General features: G+C 36.3%; 1 protein-coding gene across 1 annotated transcript in view; it reads left to right on the top strand.

Moving 5' to 3' along the window:
- Positions 1–2,432: 2,432 nt before the first annotated feature.
- The window catches only part of npr2 (natriuretic peptide receptor 2), a 58,523-nt gene continuing 38,807 nt past the window's right edge, over positions 2,433–22,148 (top strand). Inside the window, exons 1-7 of the mRNA XM_073840639.1 lie at positions 2,433–3,344; positions 10,899–11,086; positions 13,217–13,330; positions 15,093–15,228; positions 17,102–17,196; positions 19,679–19,802; positions 20,430–20,514. Of these exons, the coding sequence (XP_073696740.1) occupies positions 2,645–3,344; positions 10,899–11,086; positions 13,217–13,330; positions 15,093–15,228; positions 17,102–17,196; positions 19,679–19,802; positions 20,430–20,514 (1,442 nt within the window). The 5' untranslated portion in view covers positions 2,433–2,644. The remainder of the gene's footprint in view (positions 3,345–10,898; positions 11,087–13,216; positions 13,331–15,092; positions 15,229–17,101; positions 17,197–19,678; positions 19,803–20,429; positions 20,515–22,148) is intronic.

The raw sequence follows: 22,148 nt of genomic DNA, 5'->3' as shown, positions 1-22,148 counted from the left end.
TTTTTGCCACCATCCCGATTTCTTCTGTTTTTGTGTCTCATTCATAATAAATAGTTTTGATCTTCAAACGGAATACAAAGTAAAACCTCAATTGTGATAAGAGTTAGATGGCTCTTGGGTGACCGGCAACCATATCACCCTGTAGGCCCAAGACTGATTGCCCACTGAAGCTAAGCAGAGTTGAGCCTGTTTAGTACCTCAATGGGAGACCTCCTGGGAAATCTATGTTGCTGCTGGAAGAGGTGTTAGTAAGGCCAGCAGGGGGTGCTCACCTTGTGGTCTGTGTGGGTCCTAACAGCCCAGTATAGTGATGGGGACACTATACTGTCAAAAAGCAACGTCCTTCAGATGAGACGTTAAACCGAAGTTCTGACTTTCTGTGGTCATTAAAAATCCCAGGATGTCTTTTAAAAAAAAAAGAGTAGGGGGGGACCTCGGCATCCTGGCCAAATTCCCCCATTGCCCTCAGACCGCCATGGCCTCCTAACCATCCCCATATATACTGATTGGCTTCATCACTCTGTCTCATCTCCACCAATATGCTGGTGTGTTGTGGGCGTTCTGGTTCAACTTGCTGCTGTCGCATCATCATGGTTGTGGCTACTGTAGCAGCAATAACTGCAACCAAATGCTTCCAATAACTGAAGATAAGTCTTTAACATTGCTGTGTTGGAATTTTGGCCCACTTTTTTTTTGCAGAACTGCTCTAGTTCAGACACAGCTGGGTTTTTGAGCATGAATCTAAGGTCCTGCCACAGCATTTCAATTGGGTTCAAGTCGTGACTTTGACTAGGCCACTCTGCAACTTTAATTTTGCTTTTTCGGAGCAATTCATCAGACTTTCTCTCCTGCTTTGGATCATTGTCCTGCTACATAATCCAGTTGCACTTGAGCTTCAACGTGCAGACTGAAGATCCTGAAGACAAGCTGAATTAATGTTTCCCTCAATTACTGGGAAATCTTTTGTGAAGAATGTTGTAATCTGGTGATTTTTGGGGCAGCAGTAGATGATCCGCACGTGAACCGAAGGCCTCTTATGATTTTCTCCTAACATATGAAATGGGATGAGAGCTGACTCATCAGACCACAGTGCTTTTTCCACTGCTTAGTGTCCAAGATTGAGCTCTTGACACCAGGTTGCATCTGGGTTGGCCTTGGATGAAAGTGGATTCGTGGCAAAAAACATGCTGCAGTTTTTTAGCTCTTTGTAGCTCAATGGAGTTTTTGTTGATTCTGGATCACAGGTGCTATTTAATTCTTTAAAAGACATGAGAATAATGTGAAGTGTCTAATCCATCCGTGAACGTTGATTTAGAACTAGTGATCTAACTAGTAGTCTTTCTTTTTTTTTTATGCATTATTTTAATGTAGATAATTATTTCTGAGATTTTGGATGGTGTGTGTGCGTGTGGTGGTAATAGTCCTCAGTAGTTACAAATGAGCTTGTCTGATCTCTATTGACAGTTTATAAAATGGCAACTGTTCAACAGGGATTTGATCTAGTTTTGTTGCAAATTGTTACCTCGTCACCATGCAATTAAAACCTAAAATAACCATTAAGATAACGTTCTGCATAAGTTTACATTTTCTTCATGCATTTGTGTGGTAATCAAATGTGACCCTGGACCACAAAACCAGTCTTAAGTATATTATTATATATATTATAGCAATAGCCAAAATATACTGCATGGGTCAAAATTATAATTTTTTTCTTTTCTGCCAAAAAAAAAAAGTCATTAGGATATTAAGTAAAGATTGTGTTCCATGAAGATATTTTGTAAATTTGCTACCGTAAATATATCAAAGCTTAATTTTTGATCAGTAATTATACAATTAGTTGTATCTTGGCTAAATATTATCCTATCATAACAAGCTATACATCAATGAAAAGCTTATGTATTCAGATTTCAGATTAAAGATTTTCAGATTTTTTCAGAAAACAATTACCCTTATGACTGGTTTTGTGGTCCAGGGTGACAAATATACTTGTCCCAGTATATAAGATACTAATGTCATCGCCCATCACCACCCCAAACCACCATATTTTACCACCACGTTTTAATTAACCATGGTAAACATGTTAAAAAAAAAATGAATTATTGGTGAGTCAGAAAAAACTAACATATAATCACATATATCATAACAACATAAAAACATGCAGTTTGTTTAACTGGGCGACTAAGTCAGTAGCCTACGTTATAGGTCAAGCTAGGGGAATTTATAATTGTTACCAATTAAAATTTCTTACAGTCATAAAACCCCTAAAATTCACACTAACTCCATAGACTGCAATGCAATATCTGACCCGCAGACAGAGGGAGCCGTTAACTAGAGTATCAGTTAGTATCTGTCATGACGTGTAGGGGCAGTGCGAGGGCCGCGAGCGGTGAAGTTGCGCTCATCTGGATGTTCACACACGTACACACGCGCACCGAGTCTCATGAGGAGTCGGACTGGAGAAGTCCATCAAATAACCCACCAGGAGACTCTGTCAAGCAATTTAGTTGGGCTACAAGGAGGAAAGGCGTCACGAATGGATTGTACTCTTTATTTAAAAGGAGATTTTTCTCATTGATGTTTGATTTGAGAAAAATAAATCCTATTACCTGCCGCGCACACATTAGGATTTGTTTGTCAACTTAAGATGGGATCGGGACTTAGGATGGGATATAGTTTTTTCACTGTGCTGCTTATATACGTACTCATAGCGGGTTGCAGAACAGAAAGGGGAAATATAACTGTAGCGGTGATGCTGCCGGACAATCTTAAGTATTCGTGGGCATCGCCGCGCGTCCTCCCCGCGATCCGTATGGCGCAAGAGAAAATTCAGAAGAGCGGACTTTTAAGGGGACACACGATCAACCTCCTTAACTTCAGCACAGAGGATTCCTCCGGTTCCTGCTCGGAAATCGAGGCACAGATTATCGCCGTGGACACAAAACTTTACAACACGCCAGATGCGTTTATGGGACCCGGTTGCACGTACTCAGTCGCGTCCGTCGGACGGTTCGCGTCCCACTGGAAACTCCCACTGATAACCGCGGGAGGACCAGCTTATGGTTTTGATAGCTCGGAGGAGTTTAAAACTATTGTCAGGACGGGCCCGACCACCACGAAACTCGGAGACTTTGTCAGTTATCTGCACGCGCATTTTAACTGGAGCACTCGCGCGCTGATGATCTATCACGACCTCAAACAAGACGACCGGCCTCATTACTTCCTTTCCGAGGGCATTTACATGATTCTGCGAGAGGAAAATATCACCGTGGAAGCTTTCCCTTACGAAGATCCACAGACTTTCAGTTATAAAGACATCATCACATTTATAAAGGACAACGGGAGAAGTAAGTTTAGATTCAGTTCAACAATTGATTCGAGCCACTAAAATAGAAAAGTACCATTGTTCTTTGATGTAAAGGTACTGAATTCATATACCATGGTCTTTACTTTTCACTATAAAGTGCTTAAAAGACTATCATGGTACTACCACAATGCATATCCAAATCATTGCAATACAATGTTTTTTACTTTTCTTTTTTCGACTCCAATCAATGTAGCTATTTTAAAATACACAATGGCCAAGTCAAACAAACAAACAAACAAACAAAACAAAAAACAAATCGGTGGTGATGTTATTTAAAATACCATGGTACATGAATAAATACATCTGATGTAGACTGTCCCATGGTACCCCACTGAAATGTTCAGTCATAAACACAATATATTATCATCTGAAAGCTGAATAAAGCTTTCCATTCATGTATAGTTTGTTAGGATAGGATGATATTTGTCCGAGATAAAACTATTTGAAAATCTAAAATCTGAGGTGTCTAAAATCTAAATGTTGAGCAAATCGCCTTTAAAGTTGTCCAAATGAAGTTCTTAGCCATGCATATTACTGACCAAAAATTAGGTTTTAGTATACTTAAGGTAGGAAATTTACAAAATATCATCATGGAACAAGATTTTTTGGCATAAAAATAAAAATGATTATTTTGACCTATGTTAAATATTTTTGGCTATTACTACAAATAAACCTGTGCTACTTAGGACTGGTTTTGTGGTCCAGGGTCACATATACAAAATGTGCTTTTTATTTCTAACTTTAACTTTATTTCTACCCAAACTGACAGTTAGGAAATCGCTTTCACATAAAGGTTACCACATAAAGTTACATGCCTTTTTTTTAAGTTACCTTACAATGTATTTTATAGTGTAAAATTCAGAATTCTACAATAAGGCTTTATTCATACAGAAATTATCTCAACTTTCTGTTATAAAGATAAAAATATACATTTAGATTAAACTTATTTGCATATTCATACTGCTATTGTACATTAGTACATCACTTGATACTTAAAAGAAATAGTACTACCATATGGGTACTACCTTGGAAAATAGCGTATATCAAAACACCACAATATTACTATGTGGTTCAGTCATTGTTACCCCTCCCGCCCACACACGGTTTACCTTCTTTTATCAATAAAACATGTTTGTGTATTTGCGTGAAGCATCCCTCCACATCAACCACATTGATATTCTTGATCCAATGCATCTAAAATCTAAAGAATACAATGAGGCATTGATAGCTTTGGTTTAGGACTGACACCACCTGTGTTCCCCCGGGCAGTATTTTTGGCCCTGTGGTGCGAGTTATTTACAGCACCACCAAAACAGGAGGGCACGCACCCTATTCACTGTTAAGCAATGTAGTCAATGTCTATGGACAGTCACCTTGTGTACCTACCAAACACTTCTTTTTACAGTTCTTTAAAATTTCTTTAACTTAAACCGATTAAAAATGTGTAGACAGAATTCAGAAGATACAGTTTAGCAAAAAACTCCTTAGACAATAGAATAACTTACGATTTTTTTTTCAAAATGGTGTTTCATGAAATGGTGTTTCAAAGACACCAGAAATCAATATTCCAATGTTCTTTTGCGTTAATTCAAACAAATGATTTTTTTTAAGAAGAGGGTTCTTTGTTGAACTTAAGGGCCTGCAGAGAACCCTTGAAATTCGTTATTTTCAAGAGTGTGGCTTGATTCCTTGCTTTGTTACAGTGCTTGACATTCTCATAACCCCTTGAGCTGTCAAACACAATTATTGTGGCAGGGCTGCAATAATGCATGGAATGAGGAGAACACATAATGTGTATGTCACTGAGGTCTTTGTGCCTACACTCTGGATATTTGTGTCGTATTTTTATTTAATTCCCTGAAGATTCACACAGCACACTATGTTAAACAATACAATATATTAATGCACGTTAATCTAATTTATAAAAAAATATTTGATAGTAAATAAGAGAGCACACAGCTGGTCACTGAGTTGTAGTTCGTAAAAACAATGATTGTGTAACGATACTGAAGGATATGATGCATTAACTCCAGATTTCTTAGATTTTGTTTATATGCGGATGTTGAGAAAGGCCAAATGCTATTAGTCTAAAATGATGATATCACGGTTACTTAAGTCCTTTTATTTTTTTCGTTTAGACAAAAAATATTTTAGATGAGAGTGCTCTCGAACAGAAGAAGCAGCGTTCGGTAATAAAGGAGTGTTGCAACAAATAAACAGATTTTCACATTTAGACTTTTATGTATCTCTTTCACTATTGTTTTCTCATATCTCTTGCTAAATATATGCATACATAAAAAGTTGCCTTGGTCTTCTAAACCTAATTTTGGCATGGAAATGATTTTTACCCCTCCTGGTTATCAGATGTAATTAAAGTTTTTGTTCCCAGTATCAGAACAATTGTGAACTGAGGCCATTATTACTGATAACCTAAATGGGTCATCATGCATTGGATTTGTGACCCTGGGCCACAAACCTGGAGGGTTTATTATATATATAAATAAGCTTTCGATTGATGTATGGTTTATTAGGATAGGACAATATTTGGCTGAGATATAACTATTTGAAAATCTGGAATCTGAGGGTGCAAAAAATCAAAATATTGAGAAAATTGCCGTTAAAGTTGTCCAAATGACATTCTTAGTAATGCATATTATTAATAAAAATTAAGTTTTGATATATTAACGATAGGACATTTACAAAATATCTTCATGGAACATGATTTTTACTTAATATCCTAGTGATTTTTGGCATAAAAGAAAAATCTATCATTTTGACCCATGCAATGTATTTTCGGCTATTGCTACAAATATACCCTTGCTTAAGACTGGTTTTGTGGTCCAGGGTCACCAGTGTTACTTCATATTGATAAGTTTATTATCTCTGCAGTGCAGCTCTTTTGATTTCTGTGACACATAAAATCAATAGAAGATTTTGTCTGGTTAGAGGTTGAAAACAGCTGCAGCTGGCAGGCAAGATGCAGCCCATTCAGTACGGTCAGACCGCATTTACTGGTTAGATGGTCTCACTGTTTCATTTTGTATTTCAGGTGCCTTAAATATGAGTTTTGTGAATAATTGACTGAACATTATAATACATTACATTGTATTTGCCACAGTAAAGTCATTTTCCATGAAATATCAGATGTAGGAAAAGCAGCCTGACTGATATGCACTGACCTAAACACAACCTCAGACTACTCATGAACTTGTTTTAAAATGATTGTCTGAATGATTCATGATTTGGAATTCCTCATAGTTTACGGACTAGGTTTGCGCAACATAAATGGCTGCCTTAAGTTTAAGTCTTTATAATGTTGCAAATCCAGTCACAAGAAGAATGTTTTAATGTTCTTTGCCAAGTGATGTCTTCATCAAAAGTGTAGTATTTATGTGAGTTTGGGAGTATTCATCGCTTAGTCTAAATAAGTCAGATCAATGACTTTCGTTGCTAACTCCACACTGCCATGGCAACACAAATCCATGTTTCCTAGTGTCTCATTTGAACATGCAAGGCAAAGGAAAGCCCCACGCTGCTTACAGCTTTTCACAAAGATGTTAATCGTCATTTACAGCCATGTCTTTGGCAGTGTTTGATAAAGAATACTTCGAATATGCTTCCTCAGCATCAATAGATTAAAATGAAAGAAGGTTGTATTACAGTGATGTACAGTCACTTTAATTTTATACTCTGACTAGACTGCCCCCAGATTTCTGCTGTTATCATAACCTCACTCTCTCATGTTTAGTTTTATTAGTGCTGTAGCCTGTTTACTAAAGTAGGTACGTCACAAATATAAGCGATATCATCAGCACATGACTTTTATCTGATAACATTTACCATATCGTTTAGTAGTCTTGGTGAGCAGTTCAACATACCTAGATAGTTCTGACATTTAACTACCCTGTTATGGTGTGGGAACATTTCGAACACTTTTATGGCTAATTGCTTGCAGTTGCTGTTTTACTGTTAGCTTGATTGGCTGCTCGCAGATCCTGATTAGCCATGTCTTGTAGGGTAGACTGAGTACAGTAGAGAGGCCTTCTACTTTTTTCATCACTACACAAAAACTAGATGCTGAAATGAAGTGATTTTTCACGATATTTATTTTGTTTGTGTACTAAAATATCATTGATTGATAATAGCCATAAAACTAATTACTACACACACCATCAATAAAAACAGCAGACTTTTACAAAATTGGAGATTGAAAGCTGTACTAACGAATGCACCCTTCCACTTGCACATGTTGATGAACTTTGTTAAAGGGAAATTGTAGCTTTATAACTTGGAATTGTTTATTCTGATTACTATTAATATACTTGCCTGTTTATTCAACGGAATGGAAAGTATCTTTTTTTATTATTGTCATTGCAGTGTTTTATAAAAGCATGGTTTAGTGTGTAAGAACCTGAGGTAAAATCACTGTAACAGTCTCAAGTGTGTGGTTTTTATATATTGGTCTTATATAGACTTATATGTATTGTATAGAAGCATAAATCATTTTAGATAACCTTCAATAAGTGGATGATCATTTATTCTTTCAATAATACAGCATTTCACAGTCTAATCCTGTTTGATGTGCTGACGATCTTAAAGAGTACTGTAAAAAGCCCTGTTAAATGATTGCAAATCAATTTCAAAATAACAGTGGCTTACGTCCAAAGATGTCAGAATGTATCTCTCCCATTATTCCTCAATGAGTTTAGTTGCTATGACCCCGAGGTCAGGTTAATTCATGTTTTTGGTTGTTGTTGTTTGGGCTTGCTCCGTTTGTGAACTCACATTCCATGCATTGATGAGATAATGATCCGCTCTAGGCTGTGAAGTGTCATCACAAACCCTTTCGTCTTCCTTTTTTTTGTTTTTGTGGCCTGCCTTTTTGCCTCTTCATTGGTTAGACACAGTAATTAGATGGGAAGTGATGGGGAAATGGAATCAGAAAATGTTGCGAGCTGGATTCAAACTCGAATTGCCCACATAAGCACCACAATTCGTTTTGTCAGAGCACAAGCATTTTTTTTCTTTCTTGTGGTTTAGATGTGGGAAACATACAGAGGCTTTTGTCTAGCTTGGTCTCATTGTTATTTATACAAATATATTTGTACATAACATTTACAGGTACAAAAACATATTTTTTTAAAGCTTGGGTAGATAATGAAATGTACAATATGGAAGTACTGGCGACATGTCTTTTAGTTGCTAATCACTAAAAATCCAAACCACTTTATGAAGATGTGCATATCGTGCATATCATCTTCATATGGGGCCAAAATGTTTCATTTTTAGTAAGTGCAGGTGGTTTAATTTTGTGGTTTAGGTTGCTATTTAGACAAAGATTCCTGAATAAAGACTCAAATTTTGGCCCTAAAAAAACACTTTTGGAATCCATGTTATTGTGTTGAGGAACAATGGTTTCCGAAAGTGCTTTTTTAGCATGTTCCAATGCTGTTACAATCATTCAGTTTTTAATTGTTCAAATGTCTACCCTTCAGTATGAGCAGTAATAGTAATGATGCCTTCCTGATTAATCTGTTTTTGAATCATAATTTAAAATCTATTTTTATCATGGTAAAAGGTTAATTCCGACAATTATATGTCAAAAATCATTGAGGCCTTGACAAGAACATTTTGGATTTCAACATTTCTGATTTTCTAAAGGTTACATTTCTCAAACCTACATATTTTTGCCTCTCAAATGAAAACCAAATGTCCAATAGCTGAATAGGAGACAATGCCAAACTGTGTTTGTGTGTGTGTTTGTGTGCATATGAAATACGAAGCATTAGGTCGCTCAAACGTTTGTACGATCTATAACAGATGCGGGGTGCTACACAAGCTCCAAACACACACCTAACGCACAAACAATAGACCAGAGTGTGCATGTTTCACACTTGAAAAGACTGCAATTAAGGGAATTATACAGTCTTTTTCAAAAATCCAACTCACGGCATATCAAATTCAGACATGTCTGAGATGATAGGGTGAATCAATAACACATATTATATTCCTAGCATATTTTCAAAGAGTTCAAAACAGTGACGTCAGTCTTGTTTGCCACCAGTTGTGACAATTTTGAATAAACAAAGCACCGAGTATCTTTTGTGCAGTGCAAAAAATAAACAAATGACTTTGGCATGACTAACAAAATGACCGAGTGAAAACATGCAACAAATCGCAAAAACCGCACATCACATTTCAGAACCTCATGATAGACTCTTTTGAAACAAAATGTTCTCAAACAGTTTTCATGGGCTTTGTATCAGCCAGGCTCAAGCAGATCCTTATAAATTCTATAACACCGCTGAACATTTTCCTTGCCCTTTTTGTACATTTGTCTTGGAGCACATCCAGGAGACAGCAGGACTACTTGGCATGCATTTGTCTACACTATGCTGGAAGAGCTGAGGATTTGGGGGCTGAGAGGCAGACTGGGGCCGGCTTTGGTCTAGCACTTAAGGAAATGTCTGCTAACTGGGAGTCTGGCCCCTGAGCTGGCAGAAGCAGTACTGAAAGACACTGCTAATGGAAATAATGCCCATAGCGTAGACGCCAAGGAAAACATACACACACATATGTAGAAGATTTCACGTGTGCATCAATATGGTGCCATGCAGCGAGGAAGAGTCCACCTCTGTGCTTCAATCCATGCTCTGAAAGGATTAGTTCATTTCCAGAACAAAAATTTACAGATAATGTACTCACCCCGTTGTCATCCAAGATGTTCATGTCTTTCTTTCTTCAGTTGTAAAGAAATTATGTTTTTTGAGGAAAACATTTCATGATTTCTCTCCATATAATTGTTATGTATGGTGCCCCCGAGTTAGAACTTCCAAAATGCAGTTTAAACGCAGCATCATTTAAATGATGAGGAAGAATGGTCTTATCTAGCGAAACGATCATTATTTTCGAAACAAATTGACAATTTATATACTTTTTAACCTCAAAACGGTGTTTTACCTTTTTTTGTAAAGGGCATTTGATCTTTGTATGTTCACTTTGTAAACACTAGGTCAGTACTTCTGCAGTAATGTAGGATGATTTTGAAGTTGAGGAAGTAAACAAGATGGGAGTTTTTCGACATACAGGTACCCTAACTGTATTGACCCCCGCACAGACTACGCATGTGCATCACAGAGACGAGACAAAACGAGCATTTGAGGTTAAAGAGCTTAAATTAGAGCTTACCGTTTGTTGTTTTTTTCAACAGTGTACTGTTGCTCATACTTTTGGTAATAATTGCAAGAAACCCCAAAAGTATTAAACTTTGGCGAAACTTGTCCCGCACCATTTGTGTTGCAGACAATGATGGGATATCAAACTGTGGCATTGCTATTAAATGACATTATCAAAATTAAAATTTTCTCCCTGAACTGCAATGAAACTGGCAACTCACATATACTTACACTGAAGGAGAGAGCCCAGAAATGTAAATGATTTAGCATATCATAAGAGTACCAGTTATATTTATGTTTAAAAAATTTATCAATATTGTAACAGCAATCTTTTTTGATTTTCTTTTTTTCTACCATAGTTGTGTATATCTGTGGGCCTCTACAGACGTTTTTCCAAATAATGAAGCTCTTTGAGGATGAGGTGAAGAATCCAGAGGACTATGCCATCTTCTATCTTGATGTGTTTGCAGAGAGTTTAAGCGGCGATGTTCCAGTGCCCTGGCAGGGTTCAGCGATACAATGGAATGACCCCGTCAAACTATTTCAGGTATAATTAATTATTTAATAATTAATATATAATAATAAATAATATTAAAATAACTACCAAGCTTTGGCATAACAGCACCAGTGGCATTAAACAAGTGCTTAACACTTTAAATTGTCTTCTACCTTACATTATGATTCAAGGTTTTTTTTCCCGTTAATGTACTTCTTTAATGCAGAATTAACTTGGAAGGTTTTTGCAAAGTTGTTTTGACAGGTTTTATTAATTTGACTAATACTCAGTTGAAAAGCCTTCATGGTTGCTTTGATTGTGAATAATCCATTAGGCTTCCATTTACTTAAATTAGTGTTTTTACAGTCGTTTCTCTTGAGGTTGATTAATGCAGCTAGATTGAAGAAACATGAAATGTGTGGTATATAAAATATTACTTTTGGAAGTAACAATAATATTGAATGTGCATGATAAAACCAAGTTACTTTTGGTGGCTTGGGTGGTCCAATGAGGCCCATAAATGTCTTTGGGGCCACTCATCCCTCACCAACTCTTCCTTATGTCACTGAAATTGGCAATGAAAGAAATGTGTAACATTATATTTTCTTTTATACGTGCACTTAAATCAACAGAGAATACATATTGTTGGGTGTAAACGTAAACATCAGCACCACATTTATTGATTGTTTTTTAATTGTTGTAATTTGCCTTTTTTTTTTTAAATCAAACCATCTTCAAAGTTGCCATCAAAATAATTGAGTGCCATTAAATGTCCCCCTGTTATGTCATGCTTTTTAAATTTAGTCTTTACACATTTTTTATTGACAGATAATTGAGTCAAACAGCTTAGGGACCATTTGAGTACTTTTAAACTTGATTTGGAGCTGTTCCTTTGCCAGTTTAATGTGCATTACACAGCATTAGCAAGTTATAATTTTTTAGGTTGAATGCTGTTGCTAGACATTTATTGAACAGACTTTCATTGTTTTAAATAGTAAGGACCAACTAGCATTCCACAGTTTTAGTCAATTAACATTAGTACAGTAAAATATTTGATCTTTTTAAAAAAAAATTAATAAGGGTATATTAAAAATAGTTTTTTATTTCGAACATGAACAAAAGGGTGCACTTTCCCGTATTTTGCTACCACATGTCTTTGAGTACATCAGTTTGTCATTAATGGAGCATTCAATGTCTGAACCTTATGTTCCAGAATGACTCACTAGTGTTTTGAAACTGAAAACTTTAACAAAGTCGAGTATGAAAAGACACTGACCATGTGTATGTAGTGTCAAGATGTCAATATCATAATGCGGTGAAGAATAAATGTCTATACTTCATGCTAGTGTTGGATGGTATGACCAAAATCTTACATCACAGCATTAGTCATTTTATATCCTTCATCTGTTTGTTTGTTTATGAACTGAATGCATGCAAACTGAAAATGAAAAATGTTAATACAAGATATCTCTGGTAGAAGGAACAGCTTCACATTATGTAACACGTAAGTCTCAGTATACGCAGAAAGTGTGACCAGATGAAATATGCAGACAGAAGACAGAGGGATACACTTTGAATGGTGTATTTTCAATACAATTACAATGAACAGAGAAAAGATAAAAAAAACCATACAGGTTTCATAAAATGGTCTTGTGTGCTATACTTTAAGTGCTCTGAAGACATACAATAGCTTGTGAAAAACAGACTGAAGTTGTTAAATGTGTAATTATTTTTTTAATCAGTTGATTAGGTTAAAAACTGAAAAGGAAAGTGATTAAATTATGACATAATTTACATTTTTGGGTGAAACATCCTTATAAGAAGTTTTTTGTCAGTTGTATGACTAAGTTTGAAAACACAATTGGCTAATGTCTCAGTGAATATTTGCCTACACTTTTAAAAATAAATGTTCTTCACGATGCCATATAAGAACCTTTTTTGTCTAAATGGTTCCATAAAGAACCGTAAACATCTGTTTCACAAAAGGTTCTTTGTGGCAAAAGAAGAGATGGTTCTTGAAAGAACCTTTGACTGAATGGTTCTTTGTGGAACCAAAAATGGTTCTTCTATGGTATTTCTTGAAGAACCTTTTAAAGCACCTTTATTTTTAAAAGTGTAGGAGTAATCATGATGTGTTCTTTTCATGACTCTTAGCAATCTGTTTTTTCTCCATCTCTCTAGTCCGTGTTCATTGTAACGTACCGGGAGCCAGACAGCCCTGAGTATACCGCTTTTCGCAAAGAACTCCACAAGAGAGCAATGCAGGATTTTAATGTAAAATTGGAACCCTCAATGGTGAGTTGCTCATAAACAAGATCAGGTTTTGGCATTTATGCACAGCCATCTGTCACATCAGATTTAATCAGTACATTTGTACAGACTAGCGTAGTTCTCTTTTGGCCTTCTATCACTTTCTTGAAAATATTGAACATTCTGTTCAGCTCTATAGGCTTTCGGGAGCTAAGCTGTGTTTCATTTTACCGCAAGATCAGATATGACACTTAAAAGCGCTTGAATCATAAGTTTGGCTTCCTCATGTCAGTCCCATTTTCCTGAATCAGCTGTACCCTTTGACAAAAGTCGGAAACAACTCCCCGAAACCCTAGATCCACACGTAGCTGCCAAGTGAAAACATTCAGGAAATGAATCCTTGAAGTCTTTGAGTACATACTAAAATGGACTGCAATTATGAGAAAGTTATAAATCAAATTTCTGCTAACAATAATTATACTAATTTTATAATACCTATCCAGTCTATAATGGATGTTCGCAGCTTCTCCAAAATATATTTTAGACACATAAGCTCTTAAAATATCTCAATGTGACTACTGAGCTATTTTTGCAATGACTTTTAACTAGCTTAATTTTTAGTAGATCAACAAAGTTAGATCACACAGAGGTGTCCTCACAGAAGAATTTTGAATCGGTTGCTCTATAACTAGAAATGTCACTAACTTCATATGAATTTAATTTACTTTCTCTTCGTTGTCTAATGCAATAGCATTACAACTTTTAAATACAGCTTATACTGTTTGGGGTCACTGTATGTCGGAGTGAACATTTGTGCTAATGTGACAGTATTTTTAATGATAAAAATGAATATATACAGGGGTGCACATAAGTGGTCCGCAAAATAAAAAAATGCGCTGTGTAAATAAGTTCAGATCATGCATTTGTGTACCGACATGGTTGATAGCTGTTAATACACAAATACTATTTTAGATCAACAAACTATAATACTGTATAAGATTTTTATTCTAGTTGAAAGCATAATTCTAGGCTACTGCTGCTGTTTTTAAAGTACAATGCAAAAATGCATTTTATGACGCGCTATACTGACGCATATACCTACTTGCCGGCAACCCTCCAAAATAAAAGCTTGTTAATTTAGGTTTGAAATCGATGAAAAATTGTATAAAGTAAAGATTATCTATTAAAGTTTACTATTAAATAATTGTATTATTAATATTTTTATTTTAAAACATAATAGTATTACCACACTTTATTATTTTGTTTATTATTTAATTTTATTTTTATTTTATTAATAAATAAATAAAGTCCAACGATATTATTTTCACTATTATTAACTTATTTTTTTAGTTTTATTTAATCGGTCGCTCTATGTGCTGCGCGAGGACCAAACCAAATATCCAGGTACTCTTATGAGAACCAGGCTAAAAAACTCATGTGCAGCTCTGAATATATATTTCTTAGCATTTATTTGGAATTATGGTTATGTTTTTACTTGGAAAAGGTAAATCCATCTTACCGTGAATGCCTCAATTTACCCCTAAAGCGAGGCAAGTTGTGTCATTGGACAACATGCTTTGGACAAGTCATATTACTATGGTTTAGATGTTTTCATATAATATCATTTGATAAATTAGGTCTGCCAAATGTATAATTCCATTGCATTTTTCAGCAATTTGCAGCCATAGTTTTACCTAAGAAAACTGGAATATCTTACGCTACCCTTCCCATGTCTGTACAGGATGACATGCAGTTTTAGATTTCTTGATGTTTCCCTGTAATAAATCTCTGTTTTGCTATTCCTCAGATGGATTTTATTGCCGGCTGTTTCCATGATGGTTTTGTGCTATATGCAAAAGCCCTCAGTGAAGCGTTAGCAGACGGCGTGTCTCAGAATGATGGAATCAACATAACTGTGAGAATGCAAAACCGCAGGATCTGGGGTGTGTTGAGTGTTTTTGATTTACAAATGCAAAGATATATGTTTGATAAAAGCATTCAGAATATGACCCTATGATGATTTGATGTTTATTTTAATATGATCGCAGATTACAACATTTAAGCCCTTCACAGTTAAGGATGTGATGACAAGTAACTTAGTTTTTAACAGCAGTGTCAAGCTGGAGTGTTTTGGCAAATCCGCACAGATTCTTTTTAAAGTGAGCAGAGGACTTGTAAGAGCTCTTCTGAGGTTGATGTCGGTAAACTCGCAGCCTCTCTTGCAGGGAGTGTAGAGGTCAGAGTCCTTGATTTAAAGCATGTTCCAACTAGCTTGTGGATGGAAAATCTGTTTCTAATACACAACCCATCTGCTGAGCCCTCTCCCTGGAGGAAACTACACACACTGTGCCAAATGCATACAAGAACCAGGCAGAACACTGAATGCACTGCAAAAAGTATTTTTCTTAATCAGTATTGCAGTAAAATATTTAAACATACTTAAAATAAGATAAATTTAGAGAGAACAGAATATATCTTGAATTGCGTATTTCCTATGGAGCCCTGCACATAATATAACCAATACAAGAGACCATATTAATAAAACGTAGCCACAATTTTTTTTTTTTTTTTTTTGCATGTCATGTGCGGGGCTCAGTTGAAAAAAACTGAGATCAATTTAAGATATAAAGATTTTGCTTTTCAACTAAATTGATCTTGATTTCAGTACATTAAAATATTTTTCTTCACAGTCACAATACATTGTTTTTTCCCTCCACATGTCATGTGTGGGTCTCCATATTTTTTCTTTTTTTGAAGAAAAAACCTAATTAATGATAAATTCTCCTAATATTTAACAAGTATTAATGTGTTACACAGTTTTTTTAATCTTGTTTTCATAGTTTTCATAGAAAAATCTTAAGTCTTAATGGAGACCTATTACTGACACATGGCATCTGAGTACTAAGCTAAGTTCTCTTTCATGTCTTATTGCACGTAAACTGTCAAAAACACACAAGTTACAACAAAAAGTCAGTAATGCAGGCAACAACAGAGCAGTTAGCATGCTTTGCTCAAACTTTTGCCATGGTATTAAAACTGGTACACCATTGTCGCTTGTGAAAACAAAATGACGGCGTCGTGGGTGAAAACGTGCAGATTAAGGGGCAGTAATATTATAATAAGATCCTCTTCCTATGCTACGTTTTTTTCATACGCGTGCAGAGAAGAGCTTACCAAAACAAAATTACTGAGTTGTCCTTTTTCACATTTTCTGGGTTGGTAGATGCACTGGGGACCCAATTACAACACTTAAAAAAGTCAGATTTTCATGATATGTCCCCTTTAAACATTTGACACAATTTTGCTTCCTAATGTTTTTTTTTTAAATACTGATAAAAGAATTAGAAGAGATTGACATAGAAAAGACAAATCATAATGTATGTGCTTCTCCTAAAGAGCAGTGTTACAGATATTAAAGTTTTCACACATCTACTCAAACGAGAGATTCCAGTGTCCACAAAATCAAACATCTGAGATTTCACAATGAACTCTATTTTTTTTTATCAGATTCTTCCAACAACAAAAGGTCTGAGCCATGCTACCCAAAATGTATTAAATGTATCTTATACTCTTTTTGTATATGCAGAATTAAATTTAATTTAAAAAGAAACAGTCCATACATAAAACAAATCAGAACTCTAGTAAATGTCCTATGGAAGTGTTTCCTCTCAACAATAATATTTTCTCTATGTCTTACTCATTTTTGTTGGCTAACAAAGAGGAAACAATGTGTGACCTTTTTACTGTATAACTTTGAAGGCAACATTCAAATAGAAATGTTTATTTGATCCCTGGGTTTGTGTTTGTTTATCACAGGGGTGACTGGCCTTGTTAGCACAGATCGGAACAATGCCAGATACACAGATTTTAGCCTTTGGGGAATGACTAACCTGAAAACTGGACAATATGCAGTAAGTAGAATGTCCACAAATTCAGTCAACTCATGAATACACAACAGATGGATTCTTTTTTAAACATACATAAGGACAAACTACTCTCTTTTGGGAAATAAATTTAATGCTGTTGTTATAAGAAATTGGCTGTGTACAAAATGTTTGTTAACAATATTTTTTCCAACCGCATGCAAAATACTGTAGTTTACCTTTGGAATCAAAAAGTCCCTGCTGCCGCCAAATAAGATTTTCAAAACCCGTGAGTTTTAGCAATAGTAATTGTGATGTCTGCTTTTCCAAGCATCAGAAGTAACATTATGAATGATGCTTTTTGATAGACATGGTGACAAAAAATAAGAATGGTGGAGCATATGTAGAACAACAGTCTAATTTAACCCACTTGTCACATTTTCCATAATTACTGTAAATGTGGCTGTGGTTGGACGGCTCGGCATAGCAAATAATGTGTTGCTTAAAAATGAAATCCTTTACTTGCTGTTCTATCCTAATCAAAAGCATGTGTTCATGAGCTTGTAAGTGTTTTGTTCATTTTTCAGTTTGACTTGTTCATTTATAAATGTACCGGGAGGCTTGTTTGAGTTAGAGAGGTCTGTTGCAACAAAAATACGAAAGAAACTAATGGTGATCTAGCTGGTAACAAAGAGTTATCCGTTCATTGTTGCTATAGTTACTCCTTATGTCACCAACATATTCAGACTTTCTTTTCATCTATTCACTAGACAATGTTAAATACACATTGTGAATCATGTGCAGAAAAACATCATATACCATAATTATGTAGTTTCAATATTTTCCATCACAAACCATAGACCTGCCTGATTGGCAGTTTTTGGTATCTTTCTTTTTATTTTCTTTTTGGTATCTTTTCTTTTTCTTTTGCAATAAAATATGTTGTATTCTTATTTAAAACATGTTACACTTTATTTTATAATGTCCTTGTTGCAGTGTAATTATTTTACATAGAAGTACTAATAAAAAGTACTGCAATGCATTTAGGGTTAAGAAATAGGGTTTGGTTTATGGTTAATTGCTTGTAATTACAAACAATTTACTGTTATTACTATAGTAGGTACAGTCATGTGAAAAAGTTAGGGCACCCTACTCAATTCCATGATTTTCTGTATCAGGACCTAATAAAAAATATCTAGGCCTTAAAATTTGGAAAATAAAACCTCAGATGAACAACATCACATAACATATCACACCGTGTCATTATTTATTTAACAAAAATAAAGCCAAGATGGAAAAGTCATGTGTGAGAAAGTTAGGACACCCTAATTTCAGTTGCCTGTAGATCCACTTTTAGCAGCAATAACTTGAATTAATCATTTTCTATATGACTTTATTAGTCTCTCACATCGTTCTAGAGGAATTTTGCCCCACTCTTCTAATGTTATTGAGGTTTGTAGGCATTTTTAAGCACACTCTCACCATAGCATTTGAGTCAGGATGAGGTCTGGACTTTGACTGGGCTATTGCAACACCTTGATTCTTTTCTTTTCCAGCCGTTCTGTTGTAGATTTGCTGGTGTGCTTGTGATCATTGTCCTGTCGCATGACCCAATGTTGGCAAAGCTTTAGCTGTCGGATGGACGTCTTCATATTTGGCTCTAGAATATTTTGGTATACAGAAGAGTTCACGGTCGACTTATTGACTGTGAGGTGCCCAGGTCCTGGCTAAAAAGACAAGCCCAAAACCATTAGCCCTTCAACAGCATGTGTGACTTTTGGTATGAGGTGTTTTTGCTGTTATGTTCTTTAGATTTTCACCAAATATGGCGCTGTGTATTATGGGTGAAGTTCTTGGGTTGTCTACCATTTCTCTGAGCGTTACACGGTCCGATCTTGGGGAGAATTTGCTGGGACATCCATTCCTTCCACTTGTGAATAAATGTCCTCACTGTGGAATGATGGACTTCAAATTGTTTGGAAATGGCTGTATTACTCTTCCTTGATTGATGACAACAACAATTGCTTCTCTAAGATCATCACTAATGTCTTACCACCTTGGCATTGTGTTAACACACACGCAAAGGCTCCAGACCAGCCAAACTGCCAAAACTTCTTCTTTTATGGAGGTCCTCACACTTGCCGATGATCAGTTAATAAAAGGCATTTGATTAGCAGTGACTGACTGTTACTTACACTCTTAACTTCTGCGTTAGCAGTAAGGGTGTCCTAACATTGTCACACATGGCTTTTACATTTTTCTTTATTTTTGTTAAATTGATAAAACGGTGCAATATGCCTTGTGTTATTGTTCATCTGAGGTTTTATTTTTCAAATTTTATGACCTGCCAAGGACAAGATAATGTTTTATTATGTCCCCATACAGAAAACCATGGAATTCAGTAGGATGTCCTAACTTTTTCACATGACTGTATATGTAACATGTAACAAAGACATGGAAAATGAAGTGTTGCTCTGAAATATTTTACCACTTACTGTGTATATTCTTATGAGTATTATTTGTTACTCAGATTGTTGGTCACTACAATGGGACCAGTAAGGAAATCATTTGGTCCCCAACAGAGAGAATTCAGTGGCCAAAGGGTTGCCCACCCCTGGACAACCCACCGTGTGGTTTCGCACCATGCAAAGAAGGTAAGGATCCTTTTTATTGGCACTTTTGGCAATTGCTATGACCCTTATTTTTGACTGACTCAAAACTTGTCACCTGTGGACTTTCTAAATGGTGCAGTTTTCAGATTTCAGTGGGCAAGCACTACTGTACTCACTGTAGATTACATCACAAAACTGTATTGCTTTTTATGTTTGGGTACCTTTTCTATTCATAGTATCAGCAGCAGTGATTCATCAAGTGGTGGAGAAGAGTGGTATAACTTGGCATATATCCAGATGCGCAATGTCGATGAGCTCACATTCAGCAGTTTAAAGAGCCGACTCAAATGCCTGGATCACAGTCGTGGAGTGATGCTTTGCAGTCCTAGTAAAGTAATGCCTGATGGGTTTAATCTGCTGCATCCTCCACAAACTGGCACTTAGATCAGACCCGCAAAATCGGGAATTGAACAGTGCAAGCTGCATTCAACTGCATTTTGTGGGCATGTTTTCATCGTTCAACGATTTGCATAATTTCTAAAGTAAATCAAGTGCAAAAAAAATGCTATCAGCAAGCCTGATTTAGTCTTTGTGAAATCCTCCGTAGTGTACCCAACAAGTCAGTTACTGAATTAAAAGTTTTATGTAATTGTTATTTCAATTCCCCAGATCATCTTCCTGTCCTTGGAATAGTGGCAGTTGGGTCTGGACTGGCCCTCATCATTTTTGGAATCTCTAGTTTTCTCATCTACAGGTACGTTCCTTTTTTTACTACAAGCTTTACTGTAATTATTTTAGTTTTTTATATTAATGACAATACATTGAATACCTGAAGGTGGTGTATTTTAAGAGTTCAGAGGAAGAAGACTTGCTGAAACCTGCAGCTGTTTCTTTTTTCAAAGGATTTACGGGAAAGGTTTCTATAGGTGCCAGAGTGGAATTTACATGATTGTTGCCAGAGCAACCGCTCAGCAGTGGTTTGAGTGAAAACATTGAGGCAAATGCGGATAGTCTAAATATTTCAGTGCTTGTTTCACTTGGTCAGCCAATATTTTCAACAAATATTAGGTTGTCCTATTGACCTCATTAGCCGCGTTTCCACTGTCGGGCCAGAAGCGGGCGTGCTAGTGCGTGCCACGGCCAGTCGCGTTTCCACTGTCACTTCCGGGGCCTGATCGTGCCTCGTCGGTGCTTCCTCAGGGCCAATGGCCCGGGTTTTTCGGCCCGACGAAAACCTTGGGCCAAAGCAGGCCAGCTGGGGCTTGAGGCGTGGTCAAAGTGAAAGGCGGAGTTTATGCAATGTTTCAATAAGCGTGCAGTCAGGTAAAAGTGTGTCTGCGGTAAGATGCGCATTTCGCTGTATTACGTCGTGCAAAGAACTCAAAAACTTAAAATGGAGAATCGTCAGTACTAGTCTGTGGAAGATACCAGGGCTCTTCTGAGTATTTGGGCCGAGGACAATGTACAATGCCAGTTTGACGGCGTCTGCAGATACGAAGACGTGATAAAATACATCGTTGCTGAACTCGCAAAGCTTATCCAGTTAAGTTAGAGACAAGTTGAACAAATTGCGGGCGCAGTACAAAGCCATAAAAACCGCACAATGGACAAAGCGGTGCCCATGCAGAAAAGACACTTACATTAGGCAGATATTGATATGGAAATCTATGCCGTTTTGATGGGCACATTACTTAAATGGTTATCTGATGGGGCACCTTTTGTGTCCTGTGTAAATCAGGTCCTATATTAATAGTTGCACCATTAACTGTTGTTACAGACAACTATGTGATGAAAACATTTAAACGCATGTCTGATGAGTATACTCTTATTTAAATTTGGATAAATGCAAGTAAGATCCTATAAAAATGAGATCTGATGTATAAGTTGATTTACATCGTCCAAAGAAACCCCCCAAAAACTCACCAACACACCTTGATAACATGTTAACATACACTGTATCTGTACCTAAATAAAGGCATAAAAGATTATACTAGAAGTACAAAGGTGTCGTTATTTTTTTGCAGTAGGGTGTAGATAGTAGGCTATGCAACGTTTTGTTTTATGTGATACAAAGTTAGACGAAAGAATTGTGTGTAGGTCTTAAAAACAAAGCATCTTTTCACGTGATTTATTAATGTAATATATTACAAATATTGCTGCTGTATTAACAACTGTTGCAGAGCATTTCTTGCATCAGAACAGACATCGCCAACATTACAAGGCGTTTCTGCATTCGCTGTATCCGATTTCTACGTCGCTGTATTGTTCTTTTTTTCGCCTTGCAGCTAACATAAGCTTCCATCTTCGCATCTGGGTTTCGCTGCCTCATCTTCCACCAAGAAAACACCGAAAGGAGCAAACAAACAGCCGCTTCGGCTCTCTCCATTT

This window comes from Garra rufa, chromosome 5 (genome assembly GCF_049309525.1).
Source record: "Garra rufa chromosome 5, GarRuf1.0, whole genome shotgun sequence".
Classification (NCBI taxonomy): domain Eukaryota; kingdom Metazoa; phylum Chordata; class Actinopteri; order Cypriniformes; family Cyprinidae; genus Garra; species Garra rufa.
Note: the sequence above shows the minus strand (reverse complement) of the source record. Positions and strands in the feature narration are given on the sequence as shown.